General features: G+C 35.3%; 1 protein-coding gene across 2 annotated transcripts in view; it reads left to right on the top strand.

Moving 5' to 3' along the window:
* Positions 1–200: 200 nt before the first annotated feature.
* The window catches only part of LOC124446334 (integrator complex subunit 13-like), a 64,149-nt gene continuing 43,354 nt past the window's right edge, over positions 201–20,995 (top strand). For both annotated transcript variants that reach the window (XM_046997183.1, XM_046997184.1), the window contains exons 1-5: positions 201–536; positions 8,068–8,142; positions 9,036–9,217; positions 10,886–10,963; positions 16,717–16,804. In XM_046997183.1, coding sequence (XP_046853139.1) covers positions 318–536; positions 8,068–8,142; positions 9,036–9,217; positions 10,886–10,963; positions 16,717–16,804 — 642 coding nt within the window. In that variant the 5' untranslated portion in view covers positions 201–317. The remainder of the gene's footprint in view (positions 537–8,067; positions 8,143–9,035; positions 9,218–10,885; positions 10,964–16,716; positions 16,805–20,995) is intronic.

Genomic DNA, 20,995 nt, shown 5'->3' with positions numbered 1-20,995 from the left:
GAAACCAATGGATGAACCTCTAAATAAACATTAGAATATAGAAAACTGAACTCATCAAAGCTATCTTTCATAATAATCATTTCAAAAAATTAATGATCGATATTTGGAATTTATTTATACTTATATGGTACAAAATATCACTTCCATCGTGCGTGTACTATTCTCAGTCCTACATGAAGTATACAACGTCTAAAATTAGTTATAATTCTTTGGATTGTGGAAGGTCTCTGATTAATTTTTAATTCTGTAGTCTTCGTTTTCGCGTTCTCAATGGGATTTACTGAGTGATTTGAACGAAATTACAACAATTTGTAATTATGACTTTCTACAAGAAAACTAGCATTATTCTCGATCATCGCCCTAAGTTATTGGGTCCTTCCAGAGTGTTGGTAGATATAGACAGTGTCGGTGCAAAGACTAAAGGAGGATCAAAGTCTCATGGTTTAACAATTTTCAAATCAGTATGGACGTGTATGGTGGAAGCATCAGTAGAGTATAGCAGAGTTATATTTGACTTATTTCCGTCTCAGTATTTGGTAAGTAATTACTCAGAATAGACAATATACAACCAATAACCAATTTAATAAAACATTGTTATTTTCATTTTATGTACTATACTGCTGAATGCGTGTGTCTACAAAAGAACTTCAGAGCACACTTAAGGAAGCCACACTTTTCAGAATGCTCTTTACTTTCAGATTGACTAGAAAATATGCGGTTCTCTGATGCAAATAGAATAGATAGCCATAAAGCACACTTCCATCTCTCTAGAGTAAACCTTTACCTGCTCCCCATTGTTTTTACATAACACTATTATTGCAGAGGTGATTCTTAATGCAATGCCACGTCAACCTTAAACTCCTCTTTTATGCCTACTACTACTGTACTACTAAAACATATTTCTGTTGTTCTAGACTTTTGACACCTTGTGTCAGGAGACACCTCTCCAATCAGCAAGGACATCATACACCCCCTTCTCACATTTTTTGTTGTTTTTGACTGATGTTTTGACAACCGTCAGTCAACAACAGAAGGACTGAGAACCGTCGAAATGTCAGTGAACAACAACAAAAGCAGTCCTTCTCAGGACTATACCAACCTGGACGATCTACATTTACAAACATGTAACGATACTCCCGGGTTCAAACCATTTACTGTATGAAACTAATTTGTGGGAAGCCATGTTGCTACTCATATGAGTCACATATGCCCATTTTTGCCCATATTCTAGTTTCCATTACTCTTTCCCATAACTTCCTTGTGTGACTTGTTAACTTCATTCCTCTGTAATTACTACAACTAGGCACAACTAGAGACTATTACGGACTAAAACTCATCTTATTCTTTCCCTGGGCATCTTCTAAAATCTCTAGGATGTAATAAACAAGTTAGTAAAAAACTCAACAGATTTTTATTTTAACCTTTTCGCATGTCCAAATGTACATTATGCCTGAACATTGTTATAATTTGTTGTTTTTTTTTTTTGCATGCTGCCAGAAAAATGCAGTTAGTCTCACCTAATTAAAATTTGTAGCGAAAAAACTTGCTGCATTAATTCTTCATTTTATTCAATACAAATTCCATTATTTAGAAAATCTGGTCATTAAATAATGGAAATTGTTATTGGTGAAATTTTTGTGGTTTACTTAGTATCCTAATTTCTGATACTCATAAGCTATTTCTACAGAAACGTCAGATGTTGGCCTCTAATCTGCTTGGCATCCTTTCCATCACATCCTCCTCTTATGGTATATCTTCCTCTACTCCAGTTAATGTTTATCCCCCTCAGTCCTCTTGCTTTCGCCTTCTTTGTTAATTTCTTTATGTCTATACTCTCCTTCATTTTTTTTACTAGACCACAAAATGTCCTTATTCTTTCCTTCCAAACGACACACCAATTACTTTTCTATTTGTCTCCATGATCTCATTCTCTGCATCTTGGCTAAATGAAGCCTGCATTATCTCTTCCTGAAAAGTTTGGCAAAATTTTTACTTTTTCAGTTTTCATTGGTATACAGTCTGTACTGATTTTTTCCACTTCATCTTTCTCACCATTATAATTTATAAAATAAACACAATGAAACGCGTGCGCTAATTGGTCTAGAGCTGTGTTTGCATTACAGAGCCTGTGCTAAGCACATCTGAGCTCAACTAATCAAATCAATCAAAACAATCAATCAGTCAAAGAGAATTTGCAAATCGATCATCAATACATTTTCGAGGAAAAATTAAAATATTTGTCTTTTTCGCATTATTTTATTTTATAAAGGAAATAAAAGATGATTTTCATAGTTGCACTGGCTTATGCAAACCTCGGAGACGTTTGTGAGAACTCTCGAGCCGGTGCAACCCTCGACCTTCGGTCTCGGGCTTGCACTGATCTGCTCTCGAGTTCTCCCAAAGGTCTCCTTGGTTTGCATAAGCTCGTGCAAACACAGTTAACATCTTTTATTTCTTAAACAATGGATCATAAGTACAAGCAAAAGAAACTAATGTATAAAATTCAACTTAATTAATCTGAAGATGTCTTAAGTTAAAGACGAAACGTATTTATTAAAAAAGCCTTCTCTTATTTTATTGTTGTGATGGCTTTTTTAAAAGTCTTATCCTGGGCAATTATGTTCATGTTGAAAATTCGCTTTCCGCGTGGAAAATCTTTAGCCACAATTAAATTCGACTGCTTTATTGAGGTCGACCTTATCCTTAAATTCGACTGGTTTGGTCGCATTATACGATGAAAGTTCGACGTCGTTTCAAACGCTGAATTTTGCATGTGTCGAATACAATTTAGCTCTCGCGTTTTACCATTAATGTTTGTATAGGTAATAGCATGGTTTCGAGTGCAATTTGGGAAAAACATGCACGAGTGAGTTTTTCAAAGACTATCAAAATTGCACGAGTCCGAAGGACGAGTATTTGAACTTTTTGAAAAGCTCACGAGTGCTTGTTTTCCAAGTTGCACTACAAACCATGCTATTACTTATTAATAATATACATGAAAAAATGTCTAAATTCTGTTGACTTTTAACTTCAGCGTGCGTTCATTTCAGCCGGCGAATTTAATCATCGATCGACCGGCTCGTATTTTTCAATTCCGTCGGATATTACTTTTCACAACGCGCATTTAATATATACGACAAGTTTTTTATAATAGAGATGTTTCGACATCTCATGATGCCATCTTCAGTATAAGTGAATTAATAATTAATACAAGGTTTATATAAAAGTAATATGAAACATAAATTACAACAATAATAAGAAAATAAGATACATTAATGGGGAGCGTCCGAGCGTATTATGAACTAAATATTGTAATGATTTAAAAACTTGAACATTGAGGTCAGGGTTAGTTTTCTTAATGTGGAGTGCTTCTTTGATTTTAAGGGAGAATGAGGTGTCGGCAGTGTTGATGATTTTGAAGCAAGAGGTTGAATAGTTGGTTTTACATGAGTGAGATTTAAGAAGGTGTCGGTAGATATGAGAGTTTTTGTCTGTTGTGGTATGTTCCCTGATTCTTGTGGATAAATGGCGCGAAGCTTTGCCAATGTATCGGGAATTACATCCCGCGCAATTGAATTCATATACCACCATAGATTTAATTGAATCAGGGATTGGGTCTTTGAATGAGAAAAGGTTTTTGATTTTGAATGATGTGAAAGTTAGTGGAATGTCAATATCTGTACAGAAGCGTTTCATAATGTTTTTAAGTCTGCGTTGTGTGTGTCGTGAGTAATGTCCGATGTATGTTAGTTTGAAGTATAGAGTTGTTATTTTGGAATTTTTATTTGTGTTGGTCGTGATCGTCGTGTCAGGAGTTTCGATGTCTAGTTTGAGGTTGTTGCTTTGTTTTTTGTCGAGATATCGTTTTACGGTTCTCTTAATAAAGTGTAGTGGGAAAGAGTTTCGTAAAAGAGTGGATGTGTTCTTTTTTATGTCTCGTTGAAAGCCATTGTTCGTATTGTTAAGTTTGTATGCTCTGTCGATTAGAGTGCGTATAAGTCCGGTTTTGTATGAAAGTGGTGTGAAACTAAAATAGTTCATCAGAAGTCCTGTGTATGTTGGTTTGTGATATGTAGATGTTGTACAGCTGTCATGGGATTTTGTTAGTAAAATGTCAAGAAATGGCAGTTGATCTTGTTGTTCAGTTTCAAATGAAAATCTAATGTTTGCGTGCTGTGTGTTAATGTAATTATAAAACTTCATGGCCTCAGTTTCGTTAGTAAAAACACAAAAAATGTCGTCAACGTATCAGCGCTAAAATTGTGGTTTAGTGTCGTTGTAATTGTTTAGCCAGTTTCGTTCATGTGAGCCCATGAAAATGTTAGCAAGTATGGGTGCTAAGGGAGAGCCCATCGTAACACCGTTCGTCTGGTCATAAAATTTTCCTTTAAATAAAAAATGCGTCTGTGCTGTTGCTATTAAAAACAGTAAAACAGTTGTGTGAGGTCTGTCCTGTTTATGCTGAACCTAGGTTTGTGAGTGAATATTACGTCAATTGCTAGGTTGATGGTTTCAGTAAGCGGTATGTTAGTAAATAGGCTTTCAACGTCGTAGGAGATGAAGAATTTGTGACAAGAAGTTGATGAGCTGAAAGATGAGAAGTCGTCGAGGAAAGTGAAAGAATCTTTAGTGGAGTGGTCATCTGGTATGAGTGGTGTTAGTAGAGAGCTAAGATACTTAGCTAAATTATATTTGTATGCGTTAATTGATGAAACTATCGGTCATAGTGGAGGCGATTGTTCTGGTGCTCGTTTCTTGTGGAGTTGCGGTAAGCCATAGAAATGTGAGGGTTGAGAGCCTCTGGGTTTCCCCAGAGGTTTCATTGTAAACTTTGTTGTTAATCGCGTCTTTAGAAGCTTCCTTAACAGTCGTTGCAGTTTGGCTTCACGTGATAGTGTGACGTCTTCTTTGAGTGGGGTAAACTTTGCTGTATTGTTAATGATTTTAAGGCAGAAGTTACGATACATTTGACGATCCATGATTACAACGCCGTTGCCTTTGTCCGGTTTGAGAATGATAATGTTTGGATTGTTGCGAATGTTTTTAAGGATGTGATGTTTTTTGAAGTCAGCTGGTGTCGGGTGATAGATGAGATGTACGAGTGAGCGATGTGTGCCATTTCTGTTTTGAGGTGCGTGTAGTCTTCTTGATTGCGAATGTTGTATTTTATAGTTTGATGAATTTTTTCGAATGTTGCCAGAATGTTGGGTTGAGTCGTAGTGGTTTAATGCTGAACCCAAGGCCGTTTTTCAGGAGTTCTAGTTCTTCGTCTTTTAATTGGTGTGATGATAGATTGGTTATCGTCTCGTTGTGTGTGAATGGTAGAGTTCTGTTCCTCGTGAGATTACTTAGTTTTTTCTTTTTTAAACAAAGCTCTGGAAGAAAACATAACCAAATACCTACAAAAGACAATTACCACACATCGGAAAAAATTCCCACTACACTTTATTGACAGAACAGTAAAACGATATCTCGACAACAAACAAAGCAACAACCTCAAACTAGACACTGAAACTCCTGACACGACGATCACGACCAACGCAAATGAAAATTCCAAAATAACAACTCTTTACTTCAAACTACCATACATCAGACATTACGACACACACAGTACAAACTTAAAAACATTATGAAACGCTTCTGTACAGATATTGACATTCGGCTAGTTTTCACATCATTCAAAATCAAAAACCTTTTCTCATTCAAAGACCCAATCCTTGATTCAATTAAATCAACGGTTGTATATGAATTCAATTGCGCGGGATGTAATTCCCGATACATTGGCGAAACTTTGCGCCATTTATCCACCAGAATCAGGGAACATACCACAACAGACAAAGACTCTCATATCTACCGACACCTTCTTAAATCTCACTCATGTGAAACCAACTATTCACCCTCTTGCTTCAAAATCATCGACACTGCCGAAACCTCATTCTCCCTTAAAATCAAAGAAGCACTCCACATTAAGAAAACTAACCCTGACCTCAATGCTCAAGTTTTAAAGTCAATACAATATTTAGTTTATAATACGCTCGGAATCTCCCCATTAATTTATCTTATTTTCTTATTATTGTTCTAATTTATGTATCATATTACTTTAATATAAACCTTGTATTATTTATTATTTCACTTATACTGAAGATGGCATCATGAGATGTCGAAACATGCCTATTTTAAAAAAACTCGTCGTATTAGCTTTAACAAGATTAAGTGCAGGAAGCAATTGTACTATTGAGAAAGGATTTTTTTCCAAAATTTTCCTGACACTATTTGAGAGATATTATCCAAGAGAATGCTTCTAGTTTCATGTTAAAAGATTTTTTAGCGTGTATAATTGCAATGCGCTCCAAAATTAATTGCTATCGTGGTTCTTTAATATAGATTATGCACGATCCATGTAATATACATATCAATGCGTTTTACTCACAACAAAGTCTGGAACGATATTAAGGGAAGACGTCGTGTAATAATTGCATTCGACGCATGCAAAATTCGACGTTTGAAATGCACAGTCAAATTTTGCATTTCGGTCGAATTAAATTGCTAATTGTATTCGACACATGCAAGATTTGACGTTTGAAACAGGCCTCATACGGACTGACACGCCCCCTTGTGATTATTGGTTTTATAAACAATGAAATATCGTGCATAATCTTTCTGAGGTATCTGAGATCACTTTATTTTTCTTTCTAGTCGATTACTCACTTCTTCATAGACTAAAAAGAAATTAACTTTCGAGAAATTGTCCATACCTTACCTTAACGTCATTTTATTTATTAATCATGGATTTCAGTGCAGGAAATTTAAAAGTGGAAGTTTTTGCTATGAAAACAAAAATCAGCTTTTGACTTTCGATTTCAATTATCCTATGAAACTGGAAAACAGAAAACGAAAATAGAGCATCAAATTCTGTTCTTGAGATTACACCTTCAAAAACAAAATTCTGTTCTTGAGATTACACCTTCAAAAACAAAAATTGACTTTGAAAAACCGTGGGAGGGTTGAAAAATAAATGGAAAACAAACTTCGAATTTCGTTATCCGATTTAAAAACAACATAATTTGAAACATGTTGATTTAAATTCTGTTTTCCGATTTCTTCCAAAAATTGTTGGCACTAAGATGCACGCATTATTGTATATAGCAAGAAAAAGTGAAGTTACGTGTGCTTATATTTGAAGTGAGGTCTTAATTTGTATGTAACATATGTTTTTTTAACGCTAATCAGCATAGTATTTAGTGATTTGGTTGAGGCATACAAATTAAGATCTCCTTTTCTAATTTGTACAGAATTTGAATATATGGGGGAATTTTAAATTTTCACTGACCGTTTTTATCAGAACCAAACATAACAAATGACAAACGCTTATGCCAATGTGTACAAAAGTGCAAGAATTTCTCAAAGTCATGAAATATTGTTCAAGTGACCGCACGTAAAAAATGAATTTACTTTTTTTATACGCATGCTGTTTTTAGTATTTATATCAGCTAGTACATGCGTGAACACTTTTTGAACGCTTTTATGAATGGCCATAAGTTGTATAAAAATACGTTTATATGGGTATTTTTTACTGCATATTTAAATAAAAGTATTTAATGTTTACTTTCAGAAGATCTGCGTCTATAATTAAATTAATCATGCCCACTATTTCGTAAATTAAAATTTTTTAAACGATTGTTGTAAAGTTTCTCGTTTGCATCTTTCATGACATACGCGTGGCGAAGAGCTTTTGACGGTCCGTTTTTAGATTTCAAAAATCAAAGATTGTTCAAAATGAAAACAAAAGCCTTTCGAAAAATCGTATTTGTAAAGATCGAACAATGGTGCAGGCTCATAAGAAAAACAGAAATTTAGATTGTTGAGAAAAACTTTAATTCTGCCTCCATTAGTTTTGCAATTTTCATTGTTTTGCAGCTAACATGTTGTATTATCGTTATTTGTCACTTCTTCTGACTTTTTATTTTCACCTGTAAGTTTTGAAGCACATTTTTACAGTTCTTTAATCATGAATTTTTTACCATTTAGCTAACCAACGAACCAACTTATCTTTGCTTGTTTTTTTAGGTTAAGCTAATTGTATCAGATACAAAGGCTTATTCAATAAATTCATGGGGTGAAAAGGAACAGTGTATTTCTCAGGTGCTATATCTTCTCCTTTCTATACTTGTTATATTGTGGCTGAATTCCAAAGTTTTTATGCCGAAATTGTTGTAACATTGAACCTTATTTGAATATGCCGATCCTTCGACGAAATTTCGCCATTTTTATCTTTCTTGTCATCTCCTTGGTCGATACGAAGGAATCAACCGTTGATTCGAGATATTTGTTAGAGCGAAGTTGTAGCTAATTGACGACCCACTCGGTTAAGCGACCAATTTTACAATATGAAAGTTCGTACACACCATGTCTTACAGTAAGAACTCAAGTAGTTTGATTGAATCTGAAACAACTACTCCTTTTTGTATTAAACGACTCTTTGTATTTTTCTTCTGAGAGGATCACAACGAAAGCAAAAACAAATTCTAATAGAAAGTGCATGTGCATGTATATCTACGTTGCTAGCTGATGTTAATTCCTTTGCATAATCACTAAAGCTAAGTTCAGTTGATGTATCTTCGGTATATAATCTAATCATACAATCAAAGTTATGAAAAAGAAAAAAAAATCGTTTTTGGATTGTGATTCGGTGCTTATTGGAAGAAGTTCGTTGTATTTCATTCTCTACATATTCGTTGTCCAAGTGCGTGGTATTGTTAGCAGTTGAAAGTAATCATGCTAGCATTGGCTATAATATTAAAGTCTATATCTTGCTATGGTGTTTCGAAAAGGTGAAAGCTTAAAAGATACTTCCCGATTACGTTAAATTAAGTTGAAACTTGAGACAGTCTTATTATATTCATTACATTCATTTCTTAATTGTTATATCCATTGCCTACATTGTAAGTTGAAGACTTTAGCATTTGGTGCAATCAAGCGAATATCCATTGACCACAAGTAGAAAACTAAAACTTGTATTGAATTGCTTTGAATAGCTTCTCAAGCCTCTTGCTGCTTTGAATCTCAAGAACAAGACAGAATCTGAGAATGACGCTTCAATCACACACGGTTTGATAGATGCTGTCCAAACATTCTTTGTTTGTCCTGGACAGAAAAAACGAATCGTAAATGACTTCAATGGAAAAGGAAGAATTATATGTCTGACTTCGTTTGATAGGTTTGTTTTTTCCTTTCGTTGATAGTTTTATTGTGATAATTCACGGGACTTACAATTAAGTTGATGTTTGATCGGGATTCTACTACGTACTCAGCATTAAAAAACGAGGAGTTACATGAGAAGCGTACACGTGCTTCTTAGATCAATTTTTCACGTGAACAATTGCATAAACAGAAGAACGCGGAGTCACAGGCGGAGTATGGTTCAAAAATATGTGTGGGCATGTTACTCCTTCGTTTTCGACTGATGACTAGTGGAATCCCAATCAAATTTTAATTCCCAGATAAGTCTCGTTTGATTCTAGAATCCTACTACGTCACCAGCGACGTCACTACGGAGTCACGTGAAATTTCAAAGCCCTGCAGCTGTTTACTATGTACGTAGGTATAAATCCAACTCGTTATTTATTCTTTCCTGATCAGCAAGTTTGCTAGCACTGATCACTGATGCATGTGTGTGACTCTAATGTGACTCTGTAATGACATCACTGATGACGTAGTAGAATTGAAATGTGCTCTTGTAATTTGTTTGAAAATCTCAAAGTACGATGAATTTAGTCTTTGCAAGAACTTCTGCACGTTATTTCTGATGCCACCGCGTTCATTTAAAATGATTTGCAAGATAAAATCGAAGCGAAGCTGTGGGACAACCGTTTTTGGAACTTCTTTATTTCTGATGGTCGTTTCTTACGCCAATTAACAATTCAAAACCTGAAAGGAGTTGTACGTAGAAAACGCAAGTTTTATACGTACTTTTCAGTCCGCTTTGTCTCTTGCAATTTCTTAATTTGCTTACTAGCTGCTCCTACCCCTAAGCTTTTTATTTTATCTACTTTCGTTGATTCTTTCAATTTAAATGGGGTTGATGTAAATGCTCTATTTAAAAATACTGCTTTCGTTATTTCTCGTAACATCTCTCACTAATGTCATCAATTTTCTGGATAAAAAGTATACAACACAACAGGACTAAACTTGCTTTTCTCGTACATCGTTTTGTGTCTTCCTTGTAATGTCGATAAATATTCACTCTTCCAGCGTCTCCGGTGATTCATTTTGCAGTTTGCTAGGTATTTGACACGTTTTCCAAAATCATCGTCATCATCAATTCTTCAACTATCTTCGCATGTTAATTACAAGTACTCTTCTACGGCAAAGTTGTTGCGGTTTAAGACTAGTAAATCTACATACATCGTCTTGTATTAACTTGAATTTTGACATAAACATTTACCTTAAACAAGATAGATTTTAGCACGTCAATCGACCGTTCGACTTTTCTATCCCACTAAGGGATGAAGCTCAGATTAAATTTTAATTTCATTAGTTTCGTGCAGCCCTCAAATACGTTGGTTTCTCTTCATTTCCCATGAGATTTTTGGTCTTTTGACTTTTAATGGTTTTCTTGCGGTTCCCATACGGCAACGTAACCGTTAAAAGAGAAAGGGTTGTTTAATTCTTAATGCAATTCATGCAATCAAATACACTTTGCTCACAAAATCAAAGTTGTAATATTAGCTAGTAGCTATGTAAAATTGAATATTAAAAAATAAGAGATTACTTTTATGTGACGTCAAACCCCTTATAGCCAGTCGAAAGTTTCACTTTTCCCACCTAGGAATACTTAAATTTTGTTTTGAACTGTAGCGTATTTTTATGCTTTCTTATCTCTTAGCGAAGAGAAAGTGAACGAAGCTGTAGATGCTGTGTGTAAGGAATTTAAGTTAGTTACAGAAATGTCGAAGTCAAAAAGGTATGGCCTAGCTACTGTTTATAGGATTTCCTAAAGAAAATTTTACCTGTATATTCTTGAATTAGCATAAAGTTTCAATTGGCATAAATCTCCCGGAACATAGTGTGTAGGACTAATTATAAGCTACAAAGATACACTATTTTGCTTTCTTTTGGTTTTATAATAGCAAAAAAATCCTAGACAAATCTATGAATTAAGGGTCCCTTGTTTTAACCTTTTGTCTTACTCAAATGTCAGTTGTAAATGCAAGTAGATGTATAACTGTGTACAGTGGCGTAGCTAGAGGTCGTGCTGAGCACGACAAAACATTTTCCAAACTGAGGTTTTTTTAACCAACTAAAATTTCAATACTTGTTTTTGATGTTAACAGATATTAGCGGAAACTAAATTTATTTCTGATGCTCATTAGCATTTTCAAATATGTACTTCATATTACTTAAACTATTACGTTTCTGCCCGACATCTGCCCTAATCATTGCCTAAAAGCAAATGGAACGGCGTTCGCCCGTTTTTGGTCGTGCTCTACTCAGGCCGGCACGACCGAATTATATATTCCTTAACGCTGATTGGCTAGAAAACCTCACGGCCTGTTAAAATGGGTATAGTCAGCCTTAGACCCTGTCCACACTAATGCGTTTTTGAAACGCTCCGTTTTCATCGAAGTAAAACGCATCGTTTTCATTGCATCCACACCAGCGTTTTCAGAGTGTTTTCGGCTGTCCACACTAAAACACTTGAAAACGATGAATGTGTGATATATTTTAACTGCGCATGCTTAAACATAAAACGCCCACGGTTGTTGTGACATCAAGTGACATTTCCGCCATTTCAGGACGTCGTTTACGTCATCGTTTCCAAAAGGCTCCGTTTTTGACCGTCCACATTAAAACAAAACGCATGCGTTTTCAAATCGCTCCACTTTGGAAAGCGTTTTCGAATCGATACGCTTTCATTTTGCAGTGTATCCGTTTTTTAACGTTTCAGTGTGGACGGAATGCCAAAACGCATCAAAAAGTATGCGTTTTCAAACGAAAACGCATTAGTGTGGAGGGGATCTTAGTTTGGTAAAAATATTTTCTTTGTATGCCACGAGCAACCCTTACGCTCACACTGAAAACGAGGGATAAAGGGTTCCGACAATCTTGGTGCGAAAGGAAAGATTGGTTGTGCGCTATTGTGGAGAAACAGCTGTTATTTTGTTGCCTTTACTGTTTCGTTCAAAGTCCGCTAAATTGACTCAAATTGATTATGTTAACATGCATAAGTTACTGGGCGATTGCCAAAAGCATGAAATATCAAAGTCGCACATTGAAGCTTACATAACTGGCGGCACAGACAACTTATGTTGCCACCAACTGTACTGGAACTTCATGTTTGTTCTCGCTATACACGACCAGTTTTTTTTTCTTGCTACGCCACTGACTGTGTACATTTGAGCTGTTTTGACACAATGAATTTATTGCAGAGGCGTGCTGGAACTTCAAAAATGAGAACAAGTAAACATCATTTAAGGGTCCCGATTGCAAGATTAAAACAAAAACAAACTTGACATACTTAGTGTGCAACTCCTCTACAGGAATTGCCGTAATAAATGATATGTATTTAATATGTTTTAGTTTTTAAAATTTTTATTCATCTTGTAAGGAACCATCGGTATAGGAAGATCCATAATTAAGGGGGTGGGGGGACTTACAGTAGTTAAGCAGTTATTTATTTATGAATGATATGCAGTGTTAAATTCCGTAAAAATCCATTGTTTTCAACAAACTACAACATTCATATATATGAATATGACCCCCTCTATTTTCAATCATCCTACGCCCATGAAAGGGCCCATTATTACAACGGTTCTCGTTGTCTTATCCCTGGCCAGCACGTCCCTGATTTATTTGCACTAAAATATAATAATTTGCTTAACACATTGAACACATGGATAATTTTACCGTCAATCATTACCATTGAGCTCTATAAAACCTGGAGGGGCAAAGGGGCCTGGACCCCGTGGTCAAAAACATGGCGGTAATGGCGGATTTTGGTGGTCAAAACTTCCACTTTAAACATTTTTTTCAATATTCACTCCCTCCTGATTTCTAATACTGTTTGTATGAACGTAAACAAGTGAGAAAAAAACCAATTACGATACCGACAGCATATCATGTGAAAATGCTTCAGCATTGCGTGAAAAACACAGTACAGACACACATCAAAATAAAGAAGATCGACGGTAGAGAAACGCATATTTTGGATGTAACATTTAAGTTATTTTATGACATTTTAGCCTTTTAAAAGTGAAAATCAAACGGCATTCTTTACTAGACCTGTCAATCTCGTCAAACTTATACATTATTTCATGCTTTTGTGTGTTTGACTGTTTGTAAACAGTTTGGTGCACCTATTTTTCTTGCTTCAAATGGATAAATCTGTGTAAAAATGCTCCTAAGGAAGCGAGAAAATGTTTGCTTCAGTCCTACGACATAAGTCAACTGAAAGTTTACCATGGATAAGTATCATAAGTGTATTGTCATTACCTGATAAATCTACTGAAAACTCATAAAGAAAGTATGTTGAACTAGAAGAGCTACAAAAAAGAAAAAAATTCAAAACACCATGACACTGTTGCTTGGTAATTTGTATTTTGTAAACAGCTTGGCAGAATCTTAGATCTATTACTGAACAGAACTACATTAATTTTCCATTGAAATTACAAACTTGGAAACTAAAGTGCATTGGTTTCTCTGACAAAAACACTGTCTATTGCTGCATGAAGGCAAAATAGTTATTTGACAGTGTAGGTGAAGAAATTTATCAAGTTCTATAGATATTATTGTGCATCACTTACAGTTTTTTGGAATTGTGTAATATATGTCATGAACAAGATATAATTTTTCAAAAATGCTAACCCATTCGAGCAGTACTACTCTTCTGTTTTGCTTAAACAACTTACAGCTACCAATACTAATTATTTATATGTACAAACTAACATTTGGGAATTAAATGATAAACAACTTGTTAAATCTTTGTATTTTACATCAAGCCTTCGAATTAGTTCCTTTTATCTCTTGGTAAAAAAATATTAATGAAAGACTTACAAATCAAGTTTCTCGAAAATAGTATTTTGTACAAAGAAACTAAATAATTGGAAAGGTCACATGTTGAAGACAGACTTTGCTTCTTTGACTAGGTTGCTTGACCATGAGCAAATTTAAATTTGTTTACAATTTGTTTAAAGAGTTCTTTTTATTGATTTCTACTAATTCTTCATAAGACACAGAATTTCTTTGCCATCTATTTTTGCTTCTTCTACATTCAACTTCATTGTAACCAATGCATCCGATGTGAATTTGTGGATCATCTGGAATCATACCAAGTATGGATTTGATGAGATGAGACAATAATATGTTTAATTTTTCATGCATATTCATGATATAATCATAAGCTACTGTTGAACAAAAATTTCAAAGAAGAAACAAATCTTAGCACATTGTTCAACACACTACTTTTATCTTGGTTTTGAAGTAGTAACCTGTTTACTATAACAATAAATATTTCATTTACAGAAACGCTAAGTAGTACTTTAAAATTGTTTGCATAAATCCAACTTTCCAATCCCATTATAATTGTCTACACTATACAGTCAGTCAAATTGAGCATGCAAACAGTTTAATAGTTATTTTTATTATACAACATATACCATAGATCTCATTAATTTTGCATGGCACTTCATTCAATTTCAACACAACTCTGTTGTAAACTTTCCCTTCATCTTTTCAAAAAAAACATGAACAAATTATGCCCCATTTTTGGGAGGTAAACTCAATTCAAATCAGGAGAGTTTAGCTTGATGCCTTGATCATGATACAAGATGGATGCAAAACTCGATAAAAATTGACAGCTTCGACACATCTGGCGAGCGATTAAGTGAAGAACAAACAAGACTGGACCAAAATAACTTTAAATTAAAACTTAGTAGTAGAAACACTCTTCAAGTATCGTGTTAAAAACAAAATAGTAAAACTAATACTGTGCTACTTACCGGAGTCATGAAATGTTTCCTTTTCTTCTGTCGCTATTTCAGCGTCCGCAAACCACAGAAGTTGGCAATTTAATAAATAAATTTTAAAAAAGTGTTTATGTTAGGAAAATAAAAAGTTTTGATATTTTCTATACTCGCAATTGTTGTGGTCAAATCAGGGTGGGCGACAAAGATTTTATTTCATGAGCCCGCGTCTCTCCGCTGACTTTGACCACCAAAATCCGCCATGTTTTTGACCACGCGGCCGCGCGCTAATAATTTATACTAATTTTGTTGACGTTTCCCCTCCAGTTATTATAGAACTCAATGATCATTACTGATACGATTGTTGCTTTTTTGTTTTTTGGTAGCCGCTGCGCATGCGCGGCTATCCACTATGCTACAGTGAAAAAGTGTCCGTCGGTCGGTTTGTCAGTTTGTCTGTCGTTATCCTCGGAGATAGTCGGACGTACGAGCTATGACGAAGAGGGCCGTTTAGTGTGTTCGTTACTTTGTCAGGAATATCGCAATGTTGTTTTCCTAACAATTTTTCGTTTCGTTCTGTCGATTGACTCAGAGCGAATTTTGGGTGAGGGAAACCTAAACTTTGTGTCTTAAATTTCTTTTAAGGGAATTCGTCATTAAGTTATTAAGCTTGCTAGTTTCTTTGCTTTGTGATCGAAAGTTTACCGTGAAATTGTACTGTGCGTAAGGTCAATATGACAATGAATTACAAGCGCACATATTTGTGATCTGAGAAGGACTATCTGTAAAACAAGGAATGTGGAATCGGGGAATGGAATGAAGGAATGGGAAAAGCCGGAATCTGTAAAATCCGGAATGAGAAAAGCCGGAATCTGTAAAATCCGGAATGAGAAAAGCCGGAATCTGTAAAATCCGGAATGAGAAAAGCCGGAATCTGTAAAACCCGGAATGAGGAAAGCTAGAATCTGTAAAATCCGGAATGAGAAAAGCCGGAATCTTTAAAACCCGGAATAAGAAAAGCCGTCTTCGAAGTTTATACTATACAATAGTGTCAAGTAATATGAATTCGTTAAAAAAATGTGGACTGCATCTTTAAGAAATGTTAAACTTTGAGATACTTGAAGAAAATATTGCAAAATATACGCTGTTATTATGCAAAACGTAGAAAATACTTTCGATCACTTGCAATCATTGAGCAAAACGTTTACTATCAAATATTGCTTGCAATAAACACAAAATCTTTGGAAATAAATAGACTTTTCAAAACGTGATTAGAAAAAAGTAACAAAAAACACGACCCGTTGGCTCAAAAAATAATTTATTCCCTATATAATCATGTTGAATAACATGTCATAAGCACGTCGTGGTTACCGTATTTGCTCGAACAAGCGTGATGAGAAAAATTAAATTAGCACCGCTGCACTTTTCGAACAAATATGGTATTCATCGTTAGGGGGAACAACGTTCCTCTGAACGACATCTAAGACACGTCAGAAAATGTTTTTAAAACACAACGGTACAAAAAATGGTTTTAAGTAGAAAAAAATCTTTTAAAATTCGCAAGAAATCTAAATGACGTTACTTTCCTTGATGTAATTCTTGTGAGCATTTATGCATTTATGAGGCGTGCAATCTAAGCTAAAGCGTTCAAAAAATGCAGAAATGGTTAAACAATTACTTAGTTACTCGATAGGCTACCCACGTATACGCATTGCGTACCTATTTTTTGAACTTGTTTACTCTTTGTCTTATATAGCTCAATTTTTCTGGAGTTCGTTGATGTTGTCTTTCTTCATATACCACGTTCACCGGGGAGCTGTAAACTTCGCGAGAGAAGTTTGAAGGTGATGAAGAATAATTTGTTAGTCTTGCATGCAACTTTGATTGATGTATATTTTAGTTTTGTGTACGTATGATTTCAAGTCAAACGTTTAAAGAATGAGTCTTGCGGTAATGCTTTGCGCGCTTAGCCAATCACAGGCCGCCATTTTTGTGGCACCCTAAAATGGTGGGCATTTGGTTGTCAATGCATCGATGTGTCTATTTCGACAGGGACGGATCTAGGGTATGTCAAATCAGTCACGCGACATATGTTTATAGTTCAAAAATTATTTATCAAATTTAATGATTACAAATTTTTTGATAATTAAATTTTCGTTCTGTAATCGTTTGGATTTCATCGTCAAAATTCTGTTTTATGTATGAAAACTTATACAAATACCACCTTAGTAAACAGATCAGTAGATAAAAACATATCTAGAATTATATTAACTTGCTGACTGATCAGCGGGATGGCTCGACTGGTTCGACCGAAAACGGAGTTCAAGAATGCTTATTTAAGCCATTCCATTGGTCAACATCCAGATCAGTGGACGATCTGGAATAATGTCGATCGATAAGCGGGGTGGCCGGACCTATAAGGGAGTCCAATTGCTATCGTGTAATTGGTTAGTTTCAATTTTTCTCTTACTGTGATTGGTTTGACCGATTTCGACTGATAGCCAACTGAACTAACATAGTCATGCTTACTGTCTGAATTGAATGTTTGATCGTTTCATAGTAATTTGCTTAAGCATGATAGAAACTAAACTACAATCAGATGGAATTTATGGAAATCATTTACAAATTCATTTATTGACATGAATGCTGCTGTCCAAACTGTGGATTTTTGCAAGAGGGTGAAAAATTTATGGATGAATTGTAAATGCTTGGCAAAGACGATCTCGCGAGCGACATTTCAGTCATTGATGTTCAAAAGCAAGCCAACATTGTTTTGAGTTTTCTCAGCAGAAATTTACATCCAAAATCGTAAGTAAAGGACAACTAAAGTGTATGCATGAATTTTAAATATCATAGTCAATTTATGCGAGTATGTGATGCGATTTATGTCAATATGGCGTATGGTAAGCAGATTGATGCTTCCAAAATTGTTGTTGCCGAAGGACTTTTACCTATGATTTCTTTGCTGCTTGGGGAATCGTGGCCGTTATATGGCAGCAAAGTCTTACAGTCCTGCAAATATATTTCAATGGACAAAAAATCTGTAGCCATAAGTGCCATACTATTATTTACTTTATCATAAACAAATGTTTGGGGCTTTTCACTTTATGATCATTGATCATTCAATCATTGGACAGTTATACTACACATTGTTTAAGATTTGAGAAAACTAATATTGATTACATGAGAAGCTGTTTACTATAACCTGTGATTTTGAGTCTTTTCAGATCCATGAAGCTTTTTATTTTAACAATTTGACTGGAATGATATTAAATCTGAGTATTTCACATACATGAAATGTTGTCCCATGTCATATATTGTCCCCTTTTCTAACTGAGCACCTCATGTAGAGATGTCAAGGTGTGTTGATCTACGGCTCATACCATATTGTTTGCCATAAATTCCAAAGGGCTATTGATAACTCAGAATATAATTTTGAGTTTTTTCTTAAAAGGTGAATTAGCTGGCACTGTATGTGGAGATGGGTAAAGGGTTACAATATACCTGCATGGTTTGAAGTCTGAGCTTTTCTACATCTAAGAACTGTCCCTTGTAGTACCAAATTTCTAACTTCACTTATTACATATAGGTTTGAATTGGGATCTCTAGGGGGGTCTATGCCAGACAACTTGGTAGAAATTTTTAAAGACAATATCTTTTTTGGAATAGCATTATTGTAAAACAAATTTTATGTTCCTAGACATGCTAATGAGCCATATATTTGGCATGATAATGAGCCTAAATATTTGGCAAAACATTCAAGTATTGTTCACTTCATTTTTTTTTTGAAAAAAACGTAAGCAAAATGTGTTGTTTTTACGCAAAAACGATGCCCACAAAATACATTTTGTTTTGCTCTAAAACGCTGAAAAATGCATTTCCAAGGCTCTGAAATTCAAAATTTCTCAGGGGAGAATGCTTCGGACCCCCCCAGGTGCGGAGCGTCTCCGACGTTTTATGACTAATGTTTGAAAAGCCTAGATCTGCCCCTGTATTTCGACTGCTAAGTCTGGTAAATCGATGGAAAAGCGCAGTCTGCCAAAAAATACAAAAGAAATAACAAGGATTGAATTTAATAAAGATGTATTCATATTTGATTACCTAGAAAACAATCCTTGAGCTCGTTTCTTGATCGATGTACAAAGGCTTGTACGTGGGTCGAGTTGGTTTGTAGCAGTTTGCACTACAGCCTGTTCTTCATGATCAGGTTGTTCAACTGGTGATCCGTATTAGTTTAAATTGTCTTCTTCTTCCTGACGCCATACAGTGACGCCTGACGCCACTGCTTCTCACTGTGACTACCCCTAGATCCGCTACCATATAAAATGAAGTATATCGCTCACATGGATTAAAGTGTTTATATTACGAATTTTAGCCCCCCTTTTTTTATTAGCTAAATTGAAAGACCTTGTTTCAGTGATTTCAAATCTGCAATTATAATTGAAATTGGATTGGTGAAAGTGATTTTACGGACGTTCAAAGTCACGATTTTCAGCATTTTTTTTGCGAACTTTTTGATCGGTATGCTAATGACTTGTGACGTAGAAAGTTGAACAGATATATCAACATGGCGTATTGTACTAGTAATCTTAATAAGAAACGCGGAGGAAAACGCTGTGTTGTGCCGGCGGACCTAATCAAATTAGTTGCGCCAATGATTCAAAAACCGAAGGAATGTCGATGCATCTGTTTCCTAAAAAAGAAACAGAGCCGCAAAGACATAGAAAATGGGTAAATTTTGTGCGTAAACATAGACCGGGTTTTGAGGCTTCCTCTACCTCGTGTCTGTGTTCTGCGCGTTTGAAGATTCTTGTTTTGACCTTAATTTGAGCGTGCAAGTCAAGCTCAAAAGAAGGTTGAAGAAAGATGCTATCCCAACCATTGACGTGGCTGGGATTCCTGAACCATTACAGGACGAAATAACCGATCGAAAGCGAAGACAAGTAAGTTTACGCTTGTGTATGTAAATTTTTCTTTTGTCATATGTAAATTCGATATAAGTTTTGCAGATTATTCGACATACTCTCCATAAGCCATCGTTGAAGGAAACATGTTGTCTCGATGAGGAAGTACCATCTACTAGTGATGGAGCTGAGCATGTTGAAGTATGCACTGGGGAAGCAAACGATTCGCCATTTGAAGAAGAACTACATGCAGTTGGTGAAGATATTTGTGAATCCCAGTCTCCATGTAAATCGTGCCATCGTCTTAAGAAAAAACTTACATCTTTACAAAAGACTTTAAGCTGGTATAAAAAGACAAAAGCGTCTTTGAAGAAAAAGGCCCAGAAGTTGCAAAATGAATATCGAAGCGAAATCAGGGAAAATCGTAATACATCCGTGGTGACCAGCATTAATATACACGATGGAATGCAGGGGAGTGCTGAAGAGCTTTTCGAAGGAGAATCATACATGGACTACTCCTCTTTTGAAGAGTCTAGTCAGAGTGAAGATTTAGATGAAGATACCACAAGTAATACAGTCAGGTATTTTATCTTATAAAGAATTAGATCTCTGTTGTATTTCATAATAATGAATTTTCTTAATCGTGTTACAGAATTGATGAAGGAGCAAGCTCGCATGAACAACCTATGTTCATGGTATTTTACATCTCATTGGTTGAGTTATTTGAAAAATTTTGCTTTAACTGCAAGGCTGAAAATCCAAAAGTACACATTAAAAACATTGGTCCGATGGCCATTGTAGAGCAAAATTGTGGTAAATGTGTTGAAAAGAACTTTATGTGGTAAACACAAGCAGGTAAAGGCCAAGTATTCTCCCATCCCATAGACCCACAAAACCATCGCATCAACCATCTGTATGCCACAGCTCTCAAATACCTGAAGTAAATAAAAAGGTTGGACTAATTATTGTTGATGAAACAATGTTGATGATAACATTGTTTCTCATACAATTTACAATCTTACATATTTAATGATTGTGATGCTTGGCGGCGATAAGCACGTCCAATCCTATCTCTCAATAGTGGCCCAACGTTTTCAAGGACAGCCTCATGAACTAAAGGCCCAAATTTGG

The sequence above is a fragment of the Xenia sp. Carnegie-2017 genome, unplaced genomic scaffold, assembly GCF_021976095.1.
Source record: "Xenia sp. Carnegie-2017 unplaced genomic scaffold, XeniaSp_v1 HiC_scaffold_22, whole genome shotgun sequence".
Taxonomy (NCBI): Eukaryota; Metazoa; Cnidaria; class Anthozoa; order Malacalcyonacea; family Xeniidae; genus Xenia; species Xenia sp. Carnegie-2017.
Note: the sequence above shows the minus strand (reverse complement) of the source record. Positions and strands in the feature narration are given on the sequence as shown.